The sequence below is a fragment of the Camelus bactrianus genome, chromosome 19 (assembly GCF_048773025.1).
Source record: "Camelus bactrianus isolate YW-2024 breed Bactrian camel chromosome 19, ASM4877302v1, whole genome shotgun sequence".
Classification (NCBI taxonomy): domain Eukaryota; kingdom Metazoa; phylum Chordata; class Mammalia; order Artiodactyla; family Camelidae; genus Camelus; species Camelus bactrianus.
Window position 1 is genome coordinate 21482755 of NC_133557.1, and position 12369 is coordinate 21495123.

The following is a 12369-nucleotide window of genomic DNA, read 5'->3' on the forward strand; positions in this document are numbered from 1 at the left end:
GGGCAACAGCAGCCACTGGCCACTTTCTGAGGCTGCTAGTCCAGAGGGGGACCAAGATTCGCAAACACACCATTCTGGTCACAAGGCTTCAGTGTTACACGAGTGGTATTAACACATAGATGAGGAAAGGAGAGAAGAAAATGCGTGAACTGCCTAAGTTGATCAGTTTCTAGAAAGAGATGCAAGCCACTTCTTCCAGTACAGGGAGGAACTCCCAAAGCGTGAGTGCGTGTGTGCACACACAGAGGAGGCACTAGGAGACCATCTCTTTCCAGAGGGGACAATGCTGCTTCGTGACTTACTGGGAACTGGTAAGAGAGGGTTTGCCCCAGAAGTTGAATGACAGACAAAGTTAAAACCTGGGGATTATCTATGGCCTTCCCGTTCCTTTCTTAAGTGTTCCAGTCCAACAGATATGGGATGACTCCTGGGTGGCAGGAGTGGGTGGTCACCAGCTTCAAGCCAGACAGACAGACAGACCTAAGCTTACTCGCTCTGAGGCCTTGGGGAGGTGACCTAACCTCTCTGAACCTCTGTGTTTTCATCTGTAAAATGGAAACAACTATAATCCTTCCTCATGGGGTTATTATAAACATTAATGCAGAAAAAGGCTTACAATAGGATGGGCACACTGTAAGCAATGCTTTTAGTACTATTATTATTACCAACACTCTGTTTTTTCAAACTGCAGTCCCCTCAGAAATTTACTTAAGAACCCACCAGTTTCTTCTACTATAATGAGATTCCCAACTCATTAAATCTGGGCTGTCTGTCCCACATGGTAGCTACAAACCAGAGGTAGCCATTTAAATTTAAATTAAATTAAAAATTCAGTTCCTTGTATATATTTGCCTCTTTTGCTAGTGCTCAATGGCCACACGTGGCTTGTGGCTATCACACTGAATCATGCAGGCCTCAAACATTTCTATCACTGTTGTTTAATTATTTCATGGATAGTCTGTGTGATTATTCCACTTAGTGTAGACCCTGGATTAACTTTTAAAACTAACAATAAAAGTAGCAGTAGTCGTAGTTATTTAGCTCAATTCATCTTCACAACAGCCCTGTGGGTTTCATAGCAGTGGTATCGTAATTCCCATCTCAGTAAATGAGAAAACCAGACACAAAGAGGTTAACTTGCCCACGGCCACACAGCAAAAGCAGAGCTGGCATTTCGCTATGTAATTTTGAGAGTGAAAATAGATTCGTGCACAGAACCATACCCCTCTCACAGTCCTGGGCATTTAACTGTTGCTAGGTTTCCTCCCGTGAAAGCAACAATCTTGTTTTATATTCAACCTCAAGTCCCCAGGGCCCACTTCAGCATCCATGATCTGCACAAACGGATCACTACATCCCAAGGAATCCCTGCTCAAATGGTATCAGAGCTTCCGGGCATCTGACTTCCTCCAGCACTAGGAGACTTGACCTCATGGTCCACGAAAGCATCTCTCAGTTTTTTAAGTCAGAAGAGTCGCTAGCCTGCATCAGAGAATTGTAGAACTAGAAGGTTCCTTAGACAAGACCCAAGATGGTGAACAGACTCTCACGTCTAGCTGACTGGCCCTGGCTGCAGAGGGAGGGTAGGGTCTGCCAGGGACTCCGCTCTATGAGAAAGGATGGCGACCAACTACCAACGTCGAGGTGGGCAATGGGCAGAGAGAGCAGCTTCCTCTCACCACTGACCTTAACCCATTATTTTACAGATGAGAAAATTGAGACCAGAAGGGAGCACGCTCCAGCCACACAACCACCTCCAGGCAGAGCTCAGCACTGTCCTCCGGGCGTGGCCCAGCAGGGAAGCATCCCCAGGCCACACGGGGAAACAGTCCTAAAGTGTGAAAAAAAGACACCCAAGGAAAATCCCCAAATCCTAGAGGATGGTATCTTTATCTTATCTGGGTCACTGCCCTGTCCCCAAAAGAGATCTGAAAACCTGCTGGAAATTTCTACACAGGCCCATTTTGAGTTGTCCTTTTTGTCTTATGCAAATAACAGCCGGGGCAAGGCAGCTTGCTAAAAGCCAAGCACACCGGTGGCTAGAAAAACGCAGAGAGCCGCAGGTGTGGACGCCAGTCCCGGTGGCCCTTTACCTGCTCCTTATTGTTATTGTTCAGTAAGCCGGGTTTCTTTTTCTTTTTAATGGGGCTTGTTGATGTGTCCTGGGGCGAGTGGCCATTGGAAGAATGCGGAGGGCTGGGGAACTTTCTTTTCTGGGCTGTTCTCTCTGTGGAGCCAGGATCTGAAAGAGACACAATGGATCACGTAGTTTAAAGCAGTCAGGGAGGACGAGGCCCCGCAGGAAGGGGATACGGGGGATACAACCCACTTTGTCCCCAAACCCAATGCCATTTTAGTGTTCTTCCTCCTAAAACACACTTACCTCCCGCCTCTCCATTGCCTGTCTCAGAGGTCAGACAGGCTTTCTTTGGCCTATGTGACATTTCTATAAAAATTTTAATTCACTGCCATAATATAAAAATTGGGAACCTTCACATAATACCAATAGATTTGGGGCTTCTCTTAAAAAGCGGGGGGTATAGCTGAAGTGGTAGAGTGTGTGCTCAGCATGCACCAAGGTCCTGGGTTCACTCCCCAGTACCTCCTCTAAAAACAAATAAATAAGTAAACCTAATTACCTTCCCCCCCAAAATAAAATAAAATAAAATAAAATAATAAAATAAAATAATCATAAAAAACATTAAAAATTTTTTTAAAAAATCAGGGCCTGCAGGGCCTCATGGGAACAGACAGAGCTGAATACCAGCCAGCCAGTTTTAGATGGGAAGGTACCCTTCATTTGCCACAATCCCCAACCTTCCCCACTGTGTCCCTGTTGATGAAGCCATGACCCAGCTGCCATGAGCTGTCACACAGCCATCAGTACTGTCCTTATCCCAAAGAAATATTTCTTCTCCACACCCTTGCTCCATGACAAAAGCAGGAAACCAGAAAAGATAGACCACACACCTCAAGAAAATGAAGGCAGATACTTCGTTGTAGAAGACATTTATTCATGTGTATTGGGTTAACAAAGTCTAACTATGGAAAAAGAATATACCCCACGCACCAGAAAGTCACCAGTAGGCATCGAGTTTGTGACACTCCTCCAAAGAGATCAACACTACACGCTCACCAATTCGCGTCTGAAAAATGCCAACCCTACTCTGACCATCTGTGCCTTTCTATTCCTATTCTCCCAGCATCTCATTTAAACACATTTACACTTCCACCACCATCCAATCTTCACCTGCAAAGATCTGAATCCATTCCATGCCCGACGGCTGTCTTGTTAGATCAGGGACGATTCTAGTGGAGTGAAAGTCACAGGCACCAGAATGGGAGGCAGCTATGCTGAGAGCAGAGGTGGTGGGATGGGATGAGGAGTCCGGAAGGATGACTCTCCACAAAGATAGCCTGATGGCGTTCCCACTCCAGGGTTAACTCTCGGGCAAGTCCCAGCATGCAGGCTGTGTGTGTGTCACTGTCCTCTGTGTCTGGACAGGAGCCGCTGGGGCAGCTCAACAGGGCCCAGTATGGCCACCGGCGAGGCCTCCCAGTGGTTTACTTTTGACAGAAAGGTGGTGCACCTTCCAGTAGGCTCATGAAGGAAGATAATGGATTGCTTTTGCAAAATCCGATCCACTAGAGGGAATTCTCCAGGCTCAACAGCGGGCTTCAGGAAAATCCTGAACAAATGTTCAGGGTACTACCCTGAGACACAGCCCCAGAGGGGAAATTAAATGCTAACCACAGGCACCTGGTGGGAGAAGACACTCCATAGTTCAGGTGACCATCCCACAGACAGCAAAATGGTGCCCCCAAAAGCCCAAAAGGTTGGCCCCGAGGCACAACACACCTCACTAGTGAGAAAACACACTAAAAAGATGTAGCCTGGGGTTGGCATGTTTCCCCAGAGAGAACCTCCCCTCACTCCCGCAGGGAGCCTCACCCAGCTTTGCCATCATACGTGAAAACTCTCAATTTCTCTATCAGGTCTGTGACCCAGCAACCTCCTCCTGGAAACACGTTCTACAGACAAGGCCACAGGCGAGCAGAGGACGTGCAAGAGGATTCAGCTGCAGTGTGGCATGTTATACCTAAAACTAGATGGGACTTACACGTCCACAAATTGAGAGCTGGTCTGATAACTCACAGTGGGATATGGCCATGAAGAATAATGAGGTGCCTCTAGACAAACTGACATGTGACTATCTCCAAGCTTCTGTATCAGGTTAAAAATTCAACAACTCAAAACACCAATAGCATTTTTCACAGAACGAGAATAATTTTAAAATTTGTATGGAAACCAATAGCCGAATAGCCAAAACCATCTTGAGAAAGAAGAACAGAGCTGGAGAAATCATGCTCCCTGACTTCAGACCATACTACAAAGCTACAGTAATCAAAACAGTATAGTACTGGCATAAAAACAGAAAAACAGAGCAATGGAACAGGATAGAAAGCCCAGAAATAAACCTACACACTTACAATCAATTAATCTATGACAAAGGAGGCAAGAATATGCAATGGAGAAAAGAGAGTCTTTTCAATAAGGGATGCTGGGAAAACTGGACAGTGACATGCAAATGAAATTAGAACATTCTCTTAACACCATATAAAACAAGGCAATGCATGTGTAACACCATTAATGGACCAAGACACATAGCCCCCCAAAAATATGTTTATATATATTCCTGGTTGAACACAGAAGTACAAGCTCTCAGTGGGGACCGGTGGTCACCCTCAGGGGGAGAACTCGCAGGGAGTGGGGAGGGGTTATTTCTCACTGTTCTCCCTCGTGTACTTTATCACGTTGTCTAGACTATGTTATCAAAATAAGAAAATTTTTAAATGAAGTATTTTAGAAGGTCCAATGTCACATTAAAAAAAAATTAAAAAAACAAACCCAAAGCCAGTAATGAGCAAATGACTGAAGCGTGATTCAGGATAAAAAATGTCACCAGATGGACAGACTTGGGGCTGACTGCTGTGGGCTTGTCAGTCCCAGGAAGGAAACTGTGATTTGTTTTCCTTGGATTTAATCTACTCAAGTAACTTTTCTCAAATGTCAGAGGATGGGTGTTTAAGAAAGGTGTTAGGGGGGCTCAAAGGAGATGTGTCCCAGAAGAAATGGCACCTGTCTGGGCAAAAATTGAAAGCCTGTGGGCCAAGGTTTTGATTTTGTATGTTTTGTTCCGTGTGTGAACAGATTTTGAAAGGAGAGCTCGTGAGCAAACTCAGGCCAGTGGGAAGTTCGGACCAGGTTCGGAAAAACCCAAGTACAGCTGACCCTTGAACACCACAGGGGTTGTTGGGGCTTCAACCCCCTCACAGCCGAAAATCCAAGTACTGTTATCTCTGTCTGAGAAACAAAGGGACTGATAAACACCTCACCCAAGGGCAGGAAGCTGAAACCGTCTGGACAGCATCAGGAAGCAGACCCTAGCTTTTGTGATTCCATACACTGTGATCAAATACAAACTCTACCCCACACTTGAAGATCGGTAACATGAAAATACAGGTACTATTATTTACTGAAAAAAATTCACGTATAAGTGGACCCGAGCAGTTCAAACACGTGTTGTCCAAGGGTCAACTGTCGTGTTTTGATGTTTCTTGATGGGGCACTGCTAGATTTTTTGGAAGGGACAGGGACAATCCCAGCACCCTCCCATCGGCTGCCATCTGTGCTCCCAAACACTGTGACAACTGAAAGCACCCCACTTACATCCCAATCCCTCCCAGGAGCCTCCTGCAGAACCGCTGAGCAGGCGCACGGAGAGCCCAGCGGGTGAACACCCAGCCCAGCCCACACCTCATCAAACTCAGGAGCCAGAAGGGGCTGCAGCTCCGCCCTGGGCAGTTAACTGCCTGTAGCTGAGCTCCCCTAGGACGGTGTCATCCCCAAAGTGCCATCCTTACACTGGCCCCAGCAGCATCACATAGGAATCTGCTAGAAATGCACCTTCTCAGGCTCCACATCAGAGCTACAGAATCAGACATTGAAGTGGGACCCAGTCATCTGAGGTTTAACCAGCCCCCTGAAGGATTCGGACCCAGGCTAGTTGGAGATGCTCTAGGGTGTGTGTCTAGGGGGTGGAGTCTGAGTTCTCAAGCCCAGAGAGTCCTGCTGGACGCCTGTGAGCCGGTCTTCCTCTGCTTCCTCGCCGCTACCTGCAGAGTTGCTGCAGGACTGGGGAAACAGAAGCCAAGCAAGGAGACAAGGAGAAAGAATGAAAACAGATGACCCCAGGCGACTCTCCCTACTTCTCAGGGCCTCGGGGACACATCTGTACACATCTGTAAAACCAGAGGAGAGGTGGAGAAAGAGATCAGACCGGTTTTTACCCAGAGTCTATGAAAGTGCATCAGGGACCCAGGATCCACCTGCCGCGGTTCTGGATGTGGGTCCAGTTCCCTGGGAAGAGGGGCCACGGCCTACTTCACCTTCTCAAAGATGTCATCACCTCTAACGAGTAAAAAGCTACAGCCCCAGAGGATCATACAATCTGTTATCTTTGAAATTGTTTAATTCCACGGGAAAGAAGGGGAAAGAATTATTAGAAATGAATATACTCATAAGCCATTCAGAGCTGGGGGGCGGGGGCGGTTTTGCCCAGGGCCACTGAGAAACAAAAAAAAGCAGGGTCTGGCTCGGTGAGCAGAGGGATCTGACCCAAGGCTGCCTGTACCTATCTATCCCAACCTTCTAGTCTGAGCAAAACATAAGAACCCCAATTCCGTTCCCAGTGACAAACACACCGACTCCCTCCAGAGTTAATGGGAGTTCAGTGGCTGTATCCAAGGGGTGGAAATTTAATAGGTTCCAAACAACAGACACATCTGTCAACAGCAGAGGCTTTCAATGAAGGCACTTGGGGAGAAAAATTGAGAAATGCTGGCTGGATTCAGTGTCCTTCAGAGATGAGACAGCAGGTCAGCATTCTAACTTAAAAAACCTACCCACTCCAGTGGAGGCTAGGCCGCTGGCGGTGAGAGAATGGTGGGTGGGAACCTTGCTGTAGTCATGGTAACAAAGCTGCCTTAAAGACCTTTTCCAGAAAGCTGAGTCAAAGTTTTTAGGCATTTTTTATTTCCCATCTTTAATGATTTAATTCTGACAGGGACATATTTCTAAATGCACTTCATGTATAAATTTGGAATGACGAGAAACGGCCACTGTGCACTGAATCACCAGGGGAATGGTTCAGCCTTGACCTGAAAGACCTTCCTCGGAGGCAGAAGGACCTGGGATTCCAAGTGTCTGGCCGACCAGCAACCCTGTCTCCACCCCAACTCCCCCCCAGAATAAGTCTGGTTCCGAAGGAGTTAACGTGGGCGTGGGAACAGAAGGACAGAGCAATGACTCAGGGAAAAGAGCGTGGCGTGCAGCAGGAAGCAGCAGAATGTCCCCCTCCTGTGACATTTCACTGAAGTCTTAATAATACGGAGAGGTCTCCTGGGCATCAGGAACCAAGCACGTGAGGACATCCTCCCCGACCCTGTGTCTTGCGAATGGCCAGAAATAATCCTGCTGATCCCTTCCTAGACGCCCCTGGACTTAAGGGATGCCTTCCCTCAAGAGAACCCAGTCTCTTAGCTTTCCTCAGCCATGAGTATTAATGGCTAAGATGTTCCTTCATTGCCGAAGCCGTACCAGGCCCTGTTCGAAAGGCCTTGTGTCCTTCCCCCTGAGTCACTCGCCCCAGATCACACCAGTGGCCGGACTGGGACGAGAGCTCAGGCAGTGTGGATCCAAGGCTCACACGTGGCCAACCACCAGGGTCAGCTTGTGCCAGCTCTGTAGCCAGATGACCTCCTAATCCAGGCTCTCTGTTTTAAGAGGACTCTCTCATTTTGCCTTTTACCAGTGCAGGTGGTGGGCTGTGGGGGTTGGGGAGCTCCAGGAACTGGGAGAAAGGTGGAAGACTGGGCACGTGTCACTCGCTAATGACAACGCACACTGCCCCCAAAGGCAGCTCCCAGAAAGCATGTTCAGCCCCCAACCTTCAATGGTGGCACCCCAACCTGGCCGACACCACAAAATAGGCTGAGGGGCTCCACAGCCACCTCCCCTCCCCCAACACTCCTTCCCAATGTCCATCCAGGCCCAGCCACACCAGGCGCCTCACCCCCCGCCCACATCCGGTGCCTGAGTCACAGCACTTGCCGATCTTCGGAGTCTAGGAAATGACACACCGATTACAAGGAACTGTCTCCTCCGGAGACGGACTGGGCCCCAGCTCAAGGCCAGGCACTTCCCCTCGAGGACCAGACGTGCAGTGTGTTTTCGCGGGTGTTAAACTTCCTTGATGATGTCAATGGCAAGACGGCTGGGACTGAGGGAAAGGAGAATGCCGCTCAGCAGGCTGGGGCCGGCATCAGAGGCCAAAGAAGCTGGGTGACCAACCATTGGTTAGCCAGAGATGGACGGTCTTAGGTAAACCCAGACAAGTTAATCACCCTACACAGACATCAGGCCGGGTCACAGATGATACAGGCGGGGTGCACAGGGGTCAGGACCTGATCCTGCTGCCACCCTGCAGTGTGGCCTTAAGAAAGCAACTTAACCTCTCTGTGCCTCCGCTCTTCCTTCCTCTAGATCGTGGTACCTCATGGAGTTATCCACAGATGAAAGGAGTTAATTCATGTGATGCTTTTAGGATAATATCTAGCAGACAGTAAGCACTCAATGAACAGTAGCTGGAGGGGAGGTGGGTGTGGTGGCCAAAAGGGAGGGGAGGCCCAGCAGCTACCAAAAAAACAAAAAGTAGCTTTTTTTTTTTTAAACGAACACACATCCTCCTTTCCTCCTTTCCCCTCCTTCTCCACCACCATCCCCCTCCAAAAACAGAGCTGATTTCTCTGAGGAGCAGGTTAAATCAATGCTGCAAGTTCAGCTACAGAAACGCCCGCCTATAGAAAGTGGAGACCGGAATCAGCCCAGGTGGCGATTCTCCATGTCCATCAGACTGTGACAAGTCCAGGTCTCCTCCTGTAACTGAGAGGCAGGGTCCGGAGCAGAGGCCTGTGCTGGCTCAGGCAGGAGCACGCGCGCAGGAATTGCCAGGCCTCTCTGTCACCGGCTTCAAACGTGAGCCCGCGCTGCTCTCTGGGGAGCAGCAGAGCAGAGCGTGGTTAATCGTTGCAAAGACACAGAGCAGGTACCTAAGACACACCCCCCTCCCCAGGAATCTCAGGGCCCTCTCCAGCCAGTGATCACGTCATAATGAAACAAAAGCCCGGAATTTCCTCCAGGCCCAGAGCAGAAATGAGAGAAACCAGGGGCAAAGGATGGGGGTGTGGGAGGTGGAGGGGGCCAAATTTTTCTTGCAACAGAGAATGTCTCAGCCACAAGGAACATGTGAGCGACAGAAACTCTCAGGCAAATAGTCTGCTCACACTGAACGTGGCCCGGACCCACAGGATCTGGAAGACAGGGCGGCAGGTAGCCTGGCCGACTTGGGCCTCCCGGGGAAAGGCTGCACTCGCCTAAGCTGGGCTTCTACAAGGTCTCCCGCACGTGCCTGTGAACTTCTGGATCAGGAAAAGAAGGGCTGGAATGGAGACGAAGTAGTGGAAAGAAGGGGGTCATTCTCAACTCGGGGAAATGTCACTGTTCCAGGAATCCGGGTACCTCGGAGGCCAAGCCAGTGAAGGACAGGTAACCCTGGGAAGGGGCGCTTACCTGCCATCGAGAAAGCTCTGCTGTTCTGAGGACCCAGCCTCTCTTTTCTAGAGAACAGAGGCTCACACGGTCCTGCTTCCGGATCCTCCGCGGCCTCTCCCAGGGGGAGGAGGAAGCAGCAGAGGACAGGCTAAGAGTCACCACTTACCAGGCCAGCCCCGGTCTCGTCTGCACCAGGTCACCCAGCGGGGCAAGGACACCCTCACCTCCCTGCAATCAGGCAGCCTGAGGCCGGGCCAACCTGCCTTCATGGCCCCAGGCTTCTGGCTCTAATTTATCACCCTCGACAGAAAGCAGCTCGGCTAAGCTGAAGATCTTCAGGGCAAGCACCAAAGAGCCATTTATTTCACTGATGTGAATAAACACAACAAATTGCAGTGGTTCCGCTTGCTGGCGGGAGAATATCGGAAGGGAGTTGGGTGGCAGGATGCTGGGGTGTTTGCATTTTGAAGGTGTCCTGAAATAATTGTTTCCAATTACTTTTCTCCTAGAAATGAGAAAACCATCTTCCCACTACACATACAGTCCTCCTCTCCCTCGCCTCCCCCCTCCCCCTTCCCTCCCTCCTCCTCTGCCCTTCTCTCCCTCTCTCTCCCTCCCTCTCTCCCTCTCTTTCTCTCTCAATAATGCAGAAGTGGTGATTAATGGGCACATTCATATGTAAAAGATGAACTTCCAAACTCTCCTGGCAAGACAGAAATTGCTTCCATCTAGGGAGAAGAGGCTGATTTACAAATGAATTCACTGTTTAGCCCTCAACAACGAGAGGCAATTGCAACCACAGAGCCCTTTCTCCCCCCTCAGCTGAGATGAAGCTTTCTGGAAAAACCGACAACATCTCAACAGGAATTTCCTGGTTCCAGAATGCCAAGCTCTTTCAGTCCTAACCAAGAGGGGGAGGCAGGGCCCAACTCCCTGCTAGAAAAGACGCTGCGCCTCACCCGCCCCCTCAGCAGGTCCAGGCCCGGAAGGCTACATCTGACGCGCGTACATCTTTGAGGCCCTAAAAACTCCGCCAAATCACCACAAAGAAAATGTGGAGGAACCCACTGCCTTTGGTCTTTACTGCGTAGCTGGTGGAGGGGAGAGCTTGCAGGAGGAGCTGGTTCTAGTGGTTGAAACCTGTGTGCATTATTTATCTAGGCTGCAGGACTCAGCTCAGGTTCTCATAAAGCTCAGGTGCTGGTGGGTGGCTTGCTAACTGCAATGGGGAACTGCAGCATCACGGGGCCAATTCCGAAACAAAAAGACTGCCGACAGCAGCTGAAGCAAAGAAGTGGGTGAGGGAAGAAACGGGGAACGAACAGGCTTCAGGGAAGGGGGCAGATGAAGGAAGAGGTACCGCTGCTGGTAACCAGGCAACATCCCTCTACACGCCCTGGGCGGGGTCTGGCCTTTCAATAAGTCACCTTAAGGAAGACAAAGAAAATTCTCTAGGAAGACACCAGGGAAGAAGGGACAGGCCCTCTACAGTCTCATCTCATCACCCTTTTTTTGAGGAAGCAAAGATTTTAGGTCCAGAATGTCACCCAGATTACCCTGGTCAAAAGGACGCCTTAACATCACCTGGATATTGGGGGCTGCGGGCTGTTAAGAGTGCACAGAAGGATGATTAGCATGGCCACTGCAACATGCCTTCTGGAGGCCAAAGATGGGAAGTAACTTCAGTGTCATCCACAGGGGACTGAGATACAGCCACAAAATGAAATGAAGAAGGAATCACGTCTTTATGCACTGGCGTGGAACAAAATCAAGTCAAAAAAGGCCAGAAATAGAACCTGGGTGGAAGAAATGGAGCTGCGTGGCTGTGGGTTTGCAAAGGCCTGGAGGAACACCCAGGGAATCAGTAAACACTGAACTCCTCTTTGAGTTCTTTCTGACCACATTCACGTATTTAACTATTTAAGGTATTTTTAAATGGCTCTGGCCTGGGGACATGGATGATAATAACAAGATCTGTGGAACTCTCACTACAGGCCACAGACCTCACCAGCCAGGGACCAGGTCTGCACCTGCAGCCCTCGGCACACAGCAGTACAGAACACCCCCCCACCCGCCCCGGCATTAATCACGTGCCACTTTTAAGGGGCTCAGGTGTCTGGAATAGTGAGAAACAGTGCTTCTCAACCCAGTCGCCCCAAGGGACACTGAATGTCTAGAGACATCTTTTGGTTGTCACAACTAGGCAAAGAGAGGGGTTCCTACTGGCATCTACTGGGTAGAGTCCAGGGATGCTGGTAAACACCCCACAGCGCACAGGACCGCCCCCACAACAGAAAATGATCAGGCCTAGAAAATGCCAATAGTGCCCGATGTTGAGAAACCCTGGTGTAAAGAAAACTTGCAGCGAGCTGCCAGGCAGGTCTAACCTTGTGTAAATACACCACCCACGGAGGCATCTGCAGCCATTAAGAAGGAAAACGATGCCTTATGTTTCACCTGGCGGCCCTGACTTCAGGTTTCAAAGAGAAGAAAACAATGGGCACCAGTCAGTCAACAAATAGTCACTGAGCAACTACTAGACATCTGGGCTACCCAGGGAACTACCCAGGGAGGGGCCTTCCCCCGTGGGAGGACAGCCAGAAACAAATAATAATAGTTGCCTTTTGTTGACCATTTACCACCTGTAAAACACTGTTCTAAATACAATGTCAGTTTACTTACTCCTCACCTTAGTC

The 12369-nt window shown here is 49.5% G+C and overlaps 1 protein-coding gene across 20 annotated transcripts in view; it reads right to left on the bottom strand.

Annotated features, from left to right (window-relative positions):
- The window catches only part of ZMYND8 (zinc finger MYND-type containing 8), a 108022-nt gene that overhangs the window by 71611 nt on the left and 24042 nt on the right, over window positions 1-12369 (bottom strand). For 17 of the 20 annotated variants that reach the window (XM_074347384.1, XM_074347376.1, XM_074347370.1 and 14 more), the window contains one exon: window positions 2094-2242. Coding sequence is in view for 15 of the 20 variants with exons in the window: in XM_074347376.1 (XP_074203477.1) it covers window positions 2094-2242 (149 nt within the window). In the remaining 5 variants the exon portion in view is untranslated. The other 3 variants (XM_074347378.1, XM_074347379.1, XM_074347369.1) reach the window with 2 other exon arrangements.